Here is a 16,577-nt window from a genome sequence, read left to right on the forward strand (position 1 = left end):
GAATATGTTCCCTTGTGAGACGAAATTCGACGCTCTCGGACGAACTCAAAGTACACGGACTCCCCTTCGCATCTGGGATTTCGGATCCAGGAGGATCCAAAGATCATTGCTTCAATCCTTGACGAGCTGTTCCTCCCTAACCTGTATTGCCCCCTTCCCCGGGATCCCTTCTTGCTGTTAGGCGGTGAGCAAATTGCGAGAATTGCCCCTCGAAAATCAACAGACACAGAACCCAACACTTTCAGAAGAAACTTAACCAGTTAGCTGTTGCGACCTCTATGAAAAATGTGTACCTGAGTTGCGTCGCGAGAATTAACCGCTGTTTGAATTATAGCTGTTTTGACGAGTATGCTCGTCATGACACAAAATATTGCCATTTCTTCGTGACGAGTATACTCGTCAAACACAGTTAACTGGTTAAAGTAGGTACACGTAATCGTATCAAGGATTCAGGATCCAGGAGGTTGAAGGATGAACGAATCTTCACGAAGCGTATAGATTGTAAAAGATCATTGTTCAAAGCCATGTGTGTGTGTGTGTGTGTGTGTGTGTGTGTGTGTGTGTGTGTGTGTGTGTGTATGTGTGTGTTTGTGTGTGGATATTTACAAACAAATTCATTTAAATAAGAATCACTGTTAACAGAGTTCGGTTACAGGATAATCGTCTGGACACCTACTCCTACCTACGCAGCAGCGCCTAGGCGAATACATGATCGGGATCCGCGCGGCGTAAACGGTTCGGCCGGGACTAGTTCCGAACAGGGCTGTTAATCCGGTGCGTTGACCACCGTCCGCGCGACGATCAAGCAATCGATTAATTACCTATCTAAATGCCCGCGGCTCCCGTCGAACGTGGAAAAGAACATCGTTGGTCACCGCGATGGAGCATTACACAAAACGACCTTCGTAGCGCTTATCGTAACCTTAAATCGTAATAAATGGACCGTAATCGTAGTAAGTAGCTTCCTAGGTGCTAGGGGAACACGGGTCGGCCGAATCGACACGGTGGTTGGCCGACCACGGAGAAAGTGGGAGACATTAAGTAAACAAGGGGACACGGGTATCTCCTGAATGGGATTCCGGCCGCTGATCGGCCCGGTTCGCCGAATTCCAGGATCGGGTTCAGCTCTCGGAGCAACGAACCCTCGCGGTTCACGATCGATCTACAGGTTTAGGAGTCTCTGGATAGTATAGTCGGAACGTCCCGCGTCACTGTTCAGAGATTCTCAAAAACACGGGGGTCACAATATCTCGAGATCATCTACCGGGACACTTTCAGCGGTCGTGTTTGGTCAGTTCTAAGGGCTGCTGGTCCGTCCAGTGATCCCTCCAGGCGACTGTAGGCGAGGAAGGTACGTCCTGATCCGAGTCCTGAACATCGATCTCCTCGTCCTCCTCTTCGTCCTCCGGTCTGTCGAATTCTCCTTTGCTGGCCGATTCAGACCCGATGCCAGGTCCCGAGCTAGGACCATGCCTCTGCTGCTCGTACACCGGACTCGACGGCCTGGGCACGCTAGACGAATCCTCGCCGACCAGCTGGCTGATCATCCGAAACGCGCTGGGCTTCCTCTCCGGCTGTTTCGCGACCGGCTCGAGCCTGTCGATCCTCTCGGTCCTCTCCGACGCTGGCTCTCTCGAAGACGAGTTGGTCACCACCGCCCGGAACGCGCTACTTTCGCCGCCCATGCCGGCGATTGAGCAGCTTGAGGCACGACTTATTTCCATACCGGATGCGGAGTGCGGTTGCGGCGGCGGCGGCTGCTGCGGCTGCGATGCTGGCGGCGGCGGCGGTGGGGGCGGTGGTGGCGGTGGCGAACGCTTTAAGAGGTTCATGCGCTGATGACGCCGCCACTTTGCTCGTCTGTTGGAAAACCAAACCTAAGAGTCACGAGTTAGGTCGTTAGAACGCTCGTGATCAAGGTCGACTATGGCTCGAGGGCTGCGTGCGCGCCAGCGCGATGGCCTGCTCCTTGTAACAGACGAAGTCTCTTTAAACCCTGTCTCTCTCTCTCTCTCTCTCTCTCTCTCTCGCGTTCTCTCTTCGAGCTCTGTCTCTTAGACTTGTTATTCTGTGAAACTTTTCTTTGAACTTCACTTCGTTGCAAAGTCCAGAGACCAGGAGAACTTGACGGAAGACAGGCCCTCGCGGAGGCGACTCGCCAGCCCTGCAACAAACATATCTACGATGCAATTGATACCCACCTGTACACGAGCTTCTGATAGTGAGGTCTTCGAGGCGAGACGCTCCCGCGTCGACACGCAGGGGTAGTGCGATCTCTCGAACTCCTTTTCTAGCTCCTCCAGTTGCTCCGGACTGAAGGTGGTGCGGTTCCGCCGGAACTTTGGCTGCTCCGAACCGTCCAAGCTACCCTCGTCCCCGTCGCCGTCTGTGTGGAGAAACAGCTAGGTCTCTTACCCTGAAGAGCTCTGATTTTCCTCTCGGGAGAATATTGGGAAAGGAGGTGGAACGTGGAAGAGACTGAATTCGTTGCTCTTGATTTGTTTGTTGTCGCTTAGCTTAGAGGAACAGTTAAGATTTGGGAAAGCAGACGGAAAGTGAAGAATGTAAGAGAGATAGAAATTTGCTTCGTTGCTCTTGACCAATACTGAAGCAACCCAGCGCTGAAGGTAAGTGCACGTTGCCTCGCACAGACAACATTACTTCGTGGTTACTTTGTCGTAGTACTTGCTTGGCTAAAGACATTTGCCGAATGGAACTCCCACGAAAGAATGTTTCTTAGCTTCAACAACTATGGAACAAAAATGCGACTGGCGGTGGTAGGTTTGATGTTCAAATAGCATGGCTACTTCAATTGCAGGCTATTTTCTACAACCATCAATTTTTACTGTCGCGCAAGTGATCAGTCTATAGTCGACAGTCTACAGTGTTCTGCACTAACATTGAGTAGAATTTGATGGTTAGTTCAACTACGAGTCCCCGGCTATAGTAAATAAGTCTTCGAGGCTCCACTATACTCAGATCGAGCGACACCTTGGCAGTTATTACCGTCTACTTCAAGTTTCGGTTCGCGTTTTGAACCCTAGACTGCGGATATAGAATAAATTGAAAAGTTTGAAAAACGGACTTCTGTAGCACGGTTCCAAGTATATCGAGCGAAATGTACACAGTGTGCTTCAGAGCTTCGAGCGCGGTGCGTTCGTCGTAATCGCTTTCTACCGACTCACTTATTATATTATCATATTACAGGGCATTCACTCGCACAGTGTTGTCCCCTAACCGTAAGACAGGGGGCAGTCATTGAAACGGTCACAAAATCGTATCGATCCGTTCAAACAGATGTCATTGGCTCGGGCTGGTGCGTCGACGGTTTTCGCCATTTTATCATTCAACGTTTATACTACAGTTACATCAGCTCGTCAAACAATCGTGAGGTAACCCGAAGTATACCTATATCTGTCTGTATCTAGAGCAAAACGAATACGAAATGGCTTGTCGGAAGTTCTAAAATGATGGTTAAAAAAAGTAACTCAAAGTACGTCCGCGAAACTAGTTGAACTAATTGCAAATTCTAACTTGAACAGCCAGCGTGTTATTCGAGCTAGGAACATCGAAACTAGAAGCTTGTTAATATGTGATAAACGATGAGGTTGTATTTGAGATCGTGAAATGTCTTTTTCGCCATTTCAAAATGGCCACCGTTGTGATCGACGATTCCAACTATACGGTCGGCGGAAAGTTTATTTATGGAAATAGAGTCGAGCTGGCTGAACAAGTTTGAAATCGATTACTTTCGAGAAGGATGGGATTTAGCGGTTTGAATCTTCAATTGATTTAAGATCTAATTCAATTAAGATTCAATTAAATTTAAATCTTCACGATTTAGTCTGCATGCGTTTTCCAGTAAACCAAAGTCGACTGTTTAAGGCGAGATAAGGTAAAACAAAATGGATTCCATTCTCTCTGTAGAATCGGCTATCCATAATTAATTCTAGCTCGTGCAAGAGTTAAACCAAATCAAGATAGCGATCAAATCAATGCGATCTCCATTGTACCACGAATCGCAAGAATTTGAGAATGGGGGGACACGACAAAGGGTCCAAGGAAGCAGTGCAATAAAAATGGTCACCTTGCAGGTATCCACGAGTGATCGCGTCGGCGTGCAGGGAGTGGTCGGCGGTGCCCGCGGCGGACGCAGAGGCGGCTGCTGCCGCAGCTGCAGCGGCTCCCGGGCTCAAGGCCGGGGGCAGCAGGAGAGCGGAAGCTGCGCCGGAGATTCCGGTAGCCAACGGCGGCAATATCCAAGGGTGACCCGCCGCCCCCGGTGCCGGCCAACCCGCCGGCAAATGGTGGCTGGTCCTCGGGTGTTGATGGGCGCTGTTGAAGTACGGGTGCGGACGGGCCGCGTAGAAACTGTACCCGGCCGCCCTCGCGAATTCCGCAGCCGCGCGTTCCGCAGCCCTGTTCCGCAAAATCCGGTTGATACTGCTCACCGATGGCGCCGTCGAGTTGCTGCACACGACTGCAATCAGCAAATCGGTCTCCTTCTCTAACCGGTCTTCTTTAACCGAGCTTCCAAGCTTTCTACTCGACGCCGTTTTACTACTGTCTTCTAGTGTCAAGACTTTTTGCAAGCCGAGCCGTTCGCGAATCAATTTTATCAACGTTTTGCAAATTTTATGACTAACTTCTTCAAGGGTTGGAAGATACGTGGATACGGTTTTTGTCTGACGATGATGATGAGGCGAGAGACTGAGGGACATAATTGTTGGATGGTTTCTAATATTTTTAATTTACGATTATCGAGATTGTGACATTGATAAGGAATTATTCAACAAATTTATTTCTTTGGACATGTACCGTAAAAAAAAATGAGTTAAACATTTTGATAGATGCATTCTTGTTATTTTTTTTTTGTAAAGCAGTAACTTTTCGTGCTCCGTAAGCCTAGTGTTAAAATGAAGTTTAATTTGGATGCGAATTAAATTAAAGTTCCAATTGATGCAGTTTTCTGATTAGGCAAAGAACATGATACTTGAATGGGCCAATCGTTCATTTAATAAAAATGTGTTTGAACGTGATATGAATTCGAGCTTCGTGCAGTAGTGCTTCGAGTGGGAAACATTTTTATGCGATCGTCTGGCAAATAAATAAATAATCAATGAAGACTTTAGCTATTGATTTATTTAAAACGAATTCGAATTTTATTCGGCTCGCATCAGTAGGCTTGGTTAAAAAAGCGTTGCTTGTGCCAGATGTAAAATGAGCTGTATCGAATAAACTTCGGTTCAGCTTCACGTTTAAGCTCGAACATTAATATTGAATAGTTTTATTGAAAAAATGCGAGTCGGACACGTTCTCCATGACAAATTGAAAGATTAAATTCGTCTGACATCACCAGGCTGGATCAGGCAAATGTATCTTGTGCGAAATATACAAAAGCTTCGTAAATTGTGTAGTTTGAAGTTCGGACATTAATTGAGAATCGTTTGCTGGGGAAAAAAAGGAGTCGGGCACGTTCTCCAGGACAACAAATTGAAAGCCGCAATTCGGCTCGCGTCACCAGGCCCGTTTAAGAAACCGTTTCCTGTGCCAGATAAAGTAGGCTGGTTCGCTCGAACGAGGATCGTTTCCACGATTCCGTGTTCCTTTTGAAACCGCGACGATAGGCATATCCGGTTCTTTCTGCGTCCACGTCTGCTCTCGATTTTCATGTAAATGTCTCGCGGCCGACGCTACTCGAATGCTTCCGAGGAGAAAGTCGCTGCGTATCACCCAATGGCCGGACGAATTTCGATAATTAACGGCCCAGTGGGGAGAATTACGAGGACGACGATCTCTGTGCGTACAAAGACGCGCGAAGTCTGTCCACATTTGAAAAGAATAAAGTGTGTCGACGGACAAGGCCGTGGAAAGACAGCTTCTTGATCGCGTCGCACGATTGTACGTTGCGAACAGACGCGCACGACTATTATTACGACCGATTTGCACCGGTGCACGAACCACGCGACCGCCAACATAATTGTTCGCTGGTTTGCGCCGATTACAAGACGAACAAATTCAGACGCGAATTAACGGATTCGTCGGGACACAATGCTTTTTCCCCGAGTGTTGTTTTGCATTTTTACGATTTGCCTTTCCGATCGTTCGCGAACCGTTTACAGCACGCTTTTCTTAAACGTCTGGTGACTGCGATCAGATTTTACTTTGAATCTTAACTTGGCGATGAGAATTTCTGATTGATTTAGTGGTGCGTTTTGTCTGATTGTCTGGCTAGAGACGTGATCGAACGAATGTCTGGAGGAAATGTGTATGTTACAAATTGTCCGAAATTGACTTTTCCGTGCAATATGTGCCAATGGGATGCACGCACAAATTACTTTGGCGATGTTTTTAGCGTTAAACGATGACACTAGAGGTTCTACGTGTACATATCACATAATGTTGCGCTAGTTTTCATTGCTATATGGAGCAAAGGATTGTTTTTGCGTCTTTCTGTTTTACAAAATGCAACACACGCTTTTCTACTACATGCCCATTCAACTACCGAATGATTTAGCTATGGATTTATTGAAAATGAAGTTTAATTTAGAACTGGATCAGTGAATACTTTTATGCGGTGGATTGATGAAACACATAACTTTTGGATGGTTCGATAAATTACAGCTCGATTCTATAGTATTCTATAGTACATCGAGTGGAAACATTTTTATGCTATGGCCGGACTCGATTTTGAGTTTAACTAATCAGTACCATTGGAAGTATCCATGTCTCAGTTTCTATTGTAAGCAATCATACCACTCGACACATGCTCTAAGTGCACAACCATTATTTCGAACATTTCCTTAACATCCTGAGACCTGTTAAAGTAACATCGTTACAAAACGAACATTCGCATCGAACGTGGATCGAGTAACGATGAAAGAGATCGGTGATTTTATACGTCACATTAATATTCAGCCATCGGATGATGCAACTGAGATGTAATTACTATTATCACATAAGTACAGTCAAACCTGTTTTCGTGCGGTCCTTTTCTACGCGATTTTTTTTATGCGGTATAGGAATGCCAACGGTGTTGGCATTATAACACCCTTGTAATGTTCTCATCACAAGAAGATGCGCGTTTTGGACTACGACGAGTAATATTGAATTACGCGCATTTTGAAAATTTCTCCATGTTTAAAATGAGAAATTAAATTTTTTTTAAACGTTTCCATGTGTAATTTAATTATTTATTTTGTTTGGAAAACATTTTCTCGCTATTTCGTAAATCTTTGACATATTATCTAAGTGAGACTTTTTTTTTTATGCGGTCCCTCTCCACCGCATGAAAAATTTTCTTTAATATGTGGTAAAAAATTATTTGTTATAGCTATTTATGATGTTTCTAAATATTTTTTTTTTGTGCGGTTTCTTTTATGCGGTCCCTATCTACCGCACAAAAACAGGTTTGACTGTACCGAGATCGATTATAAACAACATCCGCTACTAGCTTTGACTGGCAACTGAATAAAATCCGTTCGTTTATGATTGAAAATGGACAATGTACACGATGCATTATATTAATTAACGATTCGATGACAGGACTCGGGTCCTTTTTGATCCAGAGTCAGAAACGTTCTCCTACTGTTCTAGAAGTCAGTTCAAATCATCAATTATTTCTATTGGCTCCAATAAAAAGATCAACGTTCATCTCAAGGAAGTAGGCACAAACAGTTGTCATTAACACGTTGACTGCTATGACGGCCACATATGGGGAACGTTATTTTCAAGAACGACGTCTTCAAGTTTAGAAACATATTTGTGTCTAATAAAATATAGATTTTATGCGCTTATGACAAAAATTGACACATCAAATGCAAAACAGTAATGACATTGAAATAATTCAAAAACACTTTGGCATTATTTGCAACGCCTTAGAATTATTAAAAAGGAGAAGTAACCGTCTATGTGGATCCTATATCCTGAAATTATTTCAAACAACTTTTTGGATGACACATTTGAGCACACTGAATTGTATCATGACTCGTGGAAAGCAGAAGGATCAAAGATTACTTTGATCGATCTGAACTTTCCAATTTTACTATCCCTCGGTTCACTACTTTGCGTGATATTTGGGGGTTGTAATTTGGCAATGAACGTGTTCGACATAGGTATAGGCTACGCGAAGGTTGAAAACTTGCCCCAGAAGGGGGAAACATTGAAGTTGTCAGTAATAAAAACGAGCTGTCAACGAGTTCGCGAGTATCGTTAATCATATTGTGTCGTTCGTGAATCTCGTGTGTATGGGAAGCTCGACACTGTTCTTACCTTCGGAGATGAGCCTCTCCCGGATCTCCCACGCAAAGATCGTCGGGTTTTCCCTCTTGTATTGCTCGATCTTGGCGACGACGGCCGGCGTCGCAACTTTTGGCTTGCTGCCACCGATTAAGCCCGGCGGGCGTAGCGTACCTGGAACACGATAGAACGAGCTTCAAGGACAAGGTGCTTCGGTAATACTCCGGGCGTCCCGCGATAAAATCGCTCGTAAACGCCGATGCTGGGCCGCGTTTATGTGCCTCGTGCCGCATTCGAGCCCGAGCCCGCATAATTTCGGAAAATCACGCGACCATCGGGTATCTCGGCCTAATGACAACGTCCCCGTGGCTCGGACGAATATGGTCTGTCAAATGGCGCCTTATAAATGTGCGACGAGCATACCAGCTCTCTCCTACCCCCAGAGGCTGGCTTGACTGTTCAAACATTTGCACAGTTTGGACGAGCCGGCCTCTACACCCAATTTACTACTCGATATTATTCCGACGATTTTCATATTATTAGAATTTCTCCCGTCCATGGAGGGAACTCCGAATCGATATTATTCTGCAGAAGTTCTGCGGAACAGTTGCAGAAAGGTTTTGTTGTCTTTGATACGTGCCTTGCAGAACGGTGTCGTTCCAGGTAATTGGTTCTGTTTGTATGTACATTGAAAAATATTGGTTGGAGATTTTTTTCGAATGGTATCTGATAGAGAGCAATTTTGTTTTGAATATACACAGTGAATTCTCGATATATGTCAAGAACACGGGTCTTGCCAGCGACATATATCGTCCAAGAGATACAATTCTTTCATCCACGCTGAACGTCGTACCCGAGCCATGTTATGTTTACACTCCTTTCGAGCTTAGGGGTATACCCCGCGGTAGTGGGGATCATTCCGCGACGTTTTCCACCCAGGCCTTCGCGACATATATAGAGAAATCACTGTAGATATTTTTAACCGGGACACATTTCGATTTCGTTCAATCTTTCAAAAGAGATTATATTATATTTCAATTGTTGGAAGGCGCTGATAATGTTTTTAACGTGCTAATCTCGTTAGCTTAATTTTTTGGAAAGTATATTTCGTGTGTTCTTTTTTATACAGAGGATTTACAATAATGTTTCAGAGACGTCATGGGTTTTGTACCCCAAATCCGATTGTTTTTAATCTACTGTTGTAAACTGACATACATAGCAGCAACTTAATCATTTTACACTGATTTCAAAGCGATACAAATTATTCCATGTATCCCGTGTCCCTCGTCATGTGTCTATACACATACAACGGCTATTCTGATCGCATTGGCTACGAATAACGAGTGAGTCTGATCATGATTTTCCAGTTCTACTTACTCCGGGCCGTGGAGAATAAAACCCCGCAACTCAACTGATATTTTCAGAGAATTTCACAATAAATTGTGTTGTGTGTATTACAGATCGTTTTAGACTGAACTGATTATGTACAATAATTATCTATAAGGTATCTATCTATTATTTGATAATAAACGTGTAACGTCAATCCAAAACTCTATTGCGGTGCGGTTGACGTGTATACTCGTCGCGTACAATAAAAGATTCCCCTTTACTATAAAAACTGGAAATTTCAATATGTAATAAAAATGTCATTTGGTGGTATGTTTCCTTTATATTACCAATAAAACTGTTATGTATTTGGTATATTAGATATTGCCCGTACAATGTATTACCTTTTAGAAGCTAAGTTGATTATTTTCTCCAATTCATCTGGTATTCTCAGAATTGTTTGTGTGCTTTACCGAAATCAACTGAATTTCTTAAAATTATTTTTTTGTTTAATTTTCCTCTGTATGAATTTTATTATTTTTTGACAATTTGTAAGTTTTTCAACGATGAATTGTTAATTTTTTATCGAATAAAAATGTAACCCTTTCTCATTTTGCTGTACCTCGTCGTTGCTTGAATTTCATTCCGCGTCCCGTGAGGGACTCTTAAAATTAAATTCCGCAGCTAACTGGTTAAGAATATCGTCAAGCTCAAACGATAGCAAAATAAATTCATCAAAGAAACTACAGCCGAAAGGAATTTCTGCAGAGTCCGCATACGTTTCCAGATACTCATAGTCTGGGCGTTCATCAAAGCGCAAAAGAGCAAAATTGTTTGCTTCAAGCTTGTGGGAGCTAGTCGAAGCTTGTTGAAGAGACAGGAAAAAATTCGGATGTAGAAGACCGAGAGAGAGAGAGAGAGAGAGAGAGAGAGAGAGAGAGAGAGAGAGAGAGAGAGAGAGAGAGGGAGAGAGAGAGAGCTGAGCATCCATTGTGGTTTCAGCGAAGATGAACGGGGGTTGTGTTAATCCGATACTTGGTCGTTCGGGGTAAAGACAGAGGATCCCCGTGGCGAGTTTCGTGTTGGCAAAATGGAGACACAAAACGATACAGCTCTCGGCCTGCATTGAAATCTCGGGGAGTATAGGTTTTCGACATCGGATACTAATCCTATCGTGTCTGGGTGGACTCACGGCGCGGCGCAGTCATTAGAAGCTTAGCGCGTGAAACGTTACCGGCATGCGATAGCCTGCGATAATCAAACATATCAAATATGAGCCGATCGGGGAATAGGCGCGCGTGTAACGTTTCCGATACGTGTCTCCAGCTGGCATGGCTGCCTCGCTACGTTCTCTCGCCTATACGGTACGGGAGCACCGCCCCGGGGCCGCTTTCGATTAGCTAATCGACTCCTTGTCTCGATCCTCGAAACTCGAAAGCTCCCAACCAGCCTCCTCCCTCGCTTTTTCCCTGCCAATCAAACATTCCGACCGATCACGATCTGTTTTCGAATTTTGACACGGTCTCTTCAAATAGTTTTACTTGTATCGTTCCTGGGGCGTTTAGAACTGACGCAAAATTACCCCCCTCCCCCTTCGTTTCTCCTCGCGCCTTCATTTTTTAATTTCTAGACGGTTATTTTAATGCTAGACAGAGCAACGTGACCCCATTCCAGATCGTTTATTTCATTTGTTTCAGCCGTCGAAAGGCGAAAGTTCATATAATGTTCATATAATGATAATGGTCACTTCACATCCTTCGTGTGAAGGGAAAATAGAAAAAAGCGTCGTACAATTCTGAGGTGCAGTTAACCTCTTAACTTAGAAGCCCGAGAATACTCGGGTATTATAATATAATATAATAGACACTTTTACAAAATAGTTGTTAAGTTAAGAGGTTAAATGTTTACAGATGCACAATGTCCAAAGTAAACGAATAAAAAAAGATTGTGTGCAACATTAATTAGCGTTATTCTACAATGTTTTTCGTCGACGTAGTGCGAAACGCGTTTCCAACGTTCACGCGTCGGTTGTCATTGATTTTACTACTTCCCCTTGTTCTGTCAACCGCGCGAAAATACTTTCGAGGAAAGTTACACACGGAAAATGCATGGCTCGGACTGCCTGCTGCAAAAATCATGGAAAATGGCTCGCGAAATGACACGCTGACAATTGTGACGCGCACGCGTTACGTGAATAAGCCCCGTGCGAAGACCGGCGAGCGCGCAGCCATGACGGCGCGGCGGCAGTAGTATAGTACATAAAAATAGCTACGCTTTGACCCTTGTTATCCCTATCTTTTCTTTTTGTGTGGTGAGACGTATTTTTTTTTTCTTTTAAATGTGTCGCCATAAATGAAACACGATTTGTCGATTTAAAGTGTAGAGGAAAAACGGATGTATCATTATTCGATTGCGGATTTTATGTATTTACAAGAAAAACGAGTAGAATGAATTTGAAACAGTAGAAGGATCAGAAGAATTGGGTAATATCGATGTGTAATTCTCAATTTTTCAAAATTATCGAAGAAAGAATTTTCTACTTAATTCCCGTCTTGCAATTGACGGAGACAATTTTTATTTTACATAACGATCCGCAGTCCAATTGTTGTACTAGGATCTTTTATGCGATTATTTCCGAGGAGTGTATGACGGTTAGAGAACGATTTCAAAGCTACTTTTTGATGTGGCATACTCATCCAAAAGCCTATTTATAGGTTTCCGGTTGGTAAACTGATAATAAGTTTGTGACGACGATTGTGACGGTAAAAAATGATGAAGAGACAGGTCCTGCGGCAATGCTGAGTTTGAATAACAAGATCCAGAAAGATATGTAATTTGTGTGTCAGGATGTTGCAGAAAAACCGCTCCACTCCTTGGGGATGCTAATGTAAATCGATAGAAGAATGCTAATATCCTCTGGTTGCGTTTGTAGAAGCATGCTGATATTCCCTGGTTGCGTTTGTAGTCGATAGAAAAATGCAAATACTCCCTGATTGTTTTTATAGTCGATTATAATAAGCAGATTGTTCATGCAAATTCGCGGCTCTGCGAAGTACGGAACAAGGGAAATGTATCGTTGGACTAAATATTCTTTATAACACAGAAATACGGTTGAAACACCATAAATGTTTAGTCAGTATTTCACCCACTTGTTTCTTTCTGCATCGATGTTCACGAAAATACCAACGCTATTAACGCTCTTTACTCCTCTCAGTATTGTTAGACGTATAAATTAATTTGTGGCCTCGTTTTCGTGAATTTGATCCGGCGAACAATCAAAACATATTTAAGTCCTGAAAACACTCTCATTTTCAATATATAACTCGAGGGGTTAAATCATTCGACTGTTTCAAAGATCGCCTAACCATTTTCGCCATGGAACGTACACGGTCCTCGTTCTAATTACGAGACAACACGAACGAGCCACTTTTGCTAATCGACTCGTTTAGTGCTAAACTGCAACAGTCCCCCCAATTTTGCACAATTCCGATGCTTCGCGGAGATGCAGATCAAAGCCGGCGTGCGCAAAAGGCAGTGCGCAAACAATCGTGCAAACAAAGGCCACCGATTCCGTTCGGGAGGTGAGAGAAGATAAAGGATGCATCACGCGCAACGCGTGTCCCAGAGGCGACGATCCGGGTCTCGTGGAATCGCGGGAGAGTCCTCGAAACGGCCCGGCGCTGGCAAGGTAATGGAAACCACAGGCGCAGGCAGACTTGAGCAATTATCGGTGGTTACGTACTATTATTAATAACAATAATGACGGCTAAAGTCGGCAGGGTATCGCGTGCGCTCCCACGGGTGAAGTGCGTGCCTGGTATAAGCGATGTACCCGGCTAATAGGTATCCATGCCTCGAGCAAAAATTCCTTGCCTCGACCCGACGTGTCTCTCCTCTCTATCGAGTACCTGTCCATCTTCTACTCTGTCTCTCTCTCTCTCTCTCTCTCTCCTCTGTCTTCTGCATTTTGCTCCGTGCGCGCTCGCGAACAGAAAACACTTACGAGAAAAATGCTATTCCGACGAAAGAAGCTGCTGTGTTAGGACCAGCGATTTCATCGGGCAGAGTCCGAGACGGGAGAAGCGGTTGTTGATAATGAATAAATGGCTGATAGGGCCAGGTTTGATAGTAGCGAGCGGTTGTTGGTTGTCGACGTGTCGTGCAGATGGGGTGCGTGCAGGTAATCATCACTGCCGCGCAACGATCCTGCGACGGGCAATTGTGCTCGCTGTCGATGCAGTATGCGGAAGGCGGACCAACGTTTGCGACGATACCGATCGCTTTGACGACCACAGAACGTCTTCTGTTGATTGAGTTCGATGGCTCCCAGCTCGATTTGGTTAAATGGGTGACCCGGAGAGCGAACGAATAACACCCAGTTACGAAATTACGATCTCGATCTCGATTGATATATGTAACACTTTGGAATTGATAGATTGACTCATTGACTCGAACACTTCAAATACAGTTCATCTTGTCCGAGCCGCGGGTAGAGGTTCATCGATTGTTCCACATAATCTCGTTGTTCTTGTTGAACCTAAGCATTTCGATCACAAAGTGGCATCTTACACTTTAATCTCAGGCCCTGGGACGTTCAAAAATTCTTACGAAAATACATTCCTACATTCCTACGAGAATACGTTTTATAAGTTTTTCGCCACGATTTCGTATTTATTCTTGAACGCGGGTACGATTATCATAAAGTGGTATCATCTACCTTTAATTTACCTTAAAATTTAAGAGCAATCGCGACCATTCTCAACTGTTCTAAACAGCTCACTAAATACATTGAATTCTCGATATATGTCATCAACACGGGTCTTGCCAGCGTCATGTATCGTCCAGGAGACATACCCGTGTTATGTTTCCACTCCTCGGCGTCCGAGGCCTCTCGTTCCTCCCCTACCCCTCGTGGGGTATACCCCGCGGTAGTGGGGATAATTCCGCGACGTTTATCATCCAGGCCTGGGCGACATATATAGAGAAATCACTGTATACACACAGGACGTTATAGTAATAAATGCACACATAAATACACATACATATACATAAATAAATGTACATATATAACGTTATAGTAACTTCTGAAACAAGAGAATAGAAAACACTTTGGCCCAGAAAGCGTTAACCAAACAGCAATTTTAATCGGCCGATTGTAAAAGGTAGAAAGCTAAAAGGGAGCAGAACCCGATCGCGTTTCGCCGAAGCGGTATCGTCGGGCGCGAACAATAAATATCTCTCGGCGTTGAAGAATGCAACGCGGAACGATGTCGTCTAATTTCGCCGGCGGTATGCCGCCCCGACAATTAATTCGACCGCTCTGTTATCGGCCCCCTTATCCGCCTTGTAACAAGATCGATCGCCGCGATGGAAATACCGGGACAGCTCGAGCAGATTGCGAGCGGAACGCGCTTAGAAACTTCGGGCCGGTTCTCCGACTTTGTTTCACTTTGTTGGCTACGACACACGGCGCGACGCGACGCGGCGGTAGCAACGGGTGTCATTCCTCCCTACGATTACTGTCGTTCGCTATAATGAATTCGCAATGATAATTTTTTTCCGATGATTCTGGGTGGCGGCGACCAATTGGCGCTTGACTCATTTATACAGAAGCGGCGGACGGTGTATAAGAGGGTGCACCGTGAAATAATGCAAAATCGTAATCGCTTCATTCTTCTCTTCCCTCTCGACTTGTCGGGTATTCCTGATAGAGCCGCTACTCGTAAAACCTGTCTTATCTGTGGGGCATGATCTTGGAAACGCCTCGGGAAACTCGCGTTGCTAGAATCGTTTGCAATTGCAAAAATCCATAAATACTCTTAGCTTTTTCTGGATTTGGTCGGCGTAAATGTCCGTGCCAGATTTCGTATTAAAATACAAGGGCACGAGTTCTTGTCTCGAAAATTTTCTGTTGTTTAGGAATTTACTTGTGGAGAGGCTGTTCAAATCGAAATTATACAGCGCTGTGTGCACATTTTTTTTTTTTGTCGACACACGTACAATACGTGAATGTAATAATCGTGGAAATAATACCGATATATCTGAATATACATGTTTTTCATTATACCGCACAACTCGATAAGTCCGTAGGTATATCATTGATCGAATGTACTCTATTTTTAAAAATCGTAGGTGTACTGGACGTGCACATTTATAATCGATGGTGTACACCTGTCTATATGCGTCTATGTTAATTGCCGGAAGTGTAAGTAATGTATTAAGCTTCGAGGAGAGGAGAATTTAGTCTTTAATGTTTCAGAAGACGCGAGAAAAGTTCGTTTTCCCGACGATGAAACGCTTTAAAATGTCAAGAACCGATGCATTTTTGAATTTCTTGAATTTAAAATTTCAGAAACGTGTAGCTACTTCGCAATCGATACGCGGCAGAAAGAAGGAGTATGCCTTGCTTGCCAGAAGAATCGAGGGAAGAGTATTCTGAAGATATTTATATCAGAATAGAACCGACTATTTCAGAACGGGATACCATTTCCTAATTTTCCAAATGTACTCAAAAATTTACAACACGAATGTATGGATCTCCAAGCTGATTATGAAAGAAGCAATCTTGGAGAAACTGAGGAAACAATATTGTATTTGCTGATCATGAGAGGAAGATCCAAACCACTCCAAAGGAATCGTTCCACGGATTAGAAGAAAACTATACTAAACACTAAAATGAAGCTCAAAGTTATTAGGATTGCAAAATTAGCTGATCGGGAAGGGCTTCAAACCTTGCGAAAAATGTTGATAAATCCATCATCAAATTCGCATTGTGCACAGATGACAGAAACGTGCATTGTATATTGTCCAAAGAAATAATTTTCACTAAAAGCCGAGTAGAAGGTGGAAGACCGAAATATGGAAGAGAAACGAAATTGTATAGTTGTTCAAATACATAATTTTCATTACAAACAGAAGAGAAGGAAAGCACCAAAATCGAATATAAATTGTACCATTGTCTGAATAGATGATTTTCGTTGAAAGCAGACGAATGTTTCAAGAAAGCAACTAAT

At 43.8% G+C, this 16,577-nt stretch overlaps 1 protein-coding gene across 1 annotated transcript in view; it reads right to left on the bottom strand.

Moving 5' to 3' along the window:
• Nucleotides 1-526: 526 nt before the first annotated feature.
• Eyg (eyegone) overlaps nucleotides 527-16,577 on the bottom strand; it is a 43,031-nt gene continuing 26,980 nt past the window's right edge. Inside the window, exons 3-6 of the mRNA XM_076785105.1 lie at nucleotides 8,272-8,412; nucleotides 4,088-4,480; nucleotides 2,202-2,386; nucleotides 527-1,877 (exon numbers count right to left, since the gene is read on the bottom strand). Of these exons, the coding sequence (XP_076641220.1) occupies nucleotides 1,275-1,877; nucleotides 2,202-2,386; nucleotides 4,088-4,480; nucleotides 8,272-8,412 (1,322 nt within the window). The 3' untranslated portion in view covers nucleotides 527-1,274. The remainder of the gene's footprint in view (nucleotides 1,878-2,201; nucleotides 2,387-4,087; nucleotides 4,481-8,271; nucleotides 8,413-16,577) is intronic.

Source organism: Halictus rubicundus, chromosome 3 (assembly GCF_050948215.1).
Source record: "Halictus rubicundus isolate RS-2024b chromosome 3, iyHalRubi1_principal, whole genome shotgun sequence".
Taxonomy (NCBI): Eukaryota; Metazoa; Arthropoda; class Insecta; order Hymenoptera; family Halictidae; genus Halictus; species Halictus rubicundus.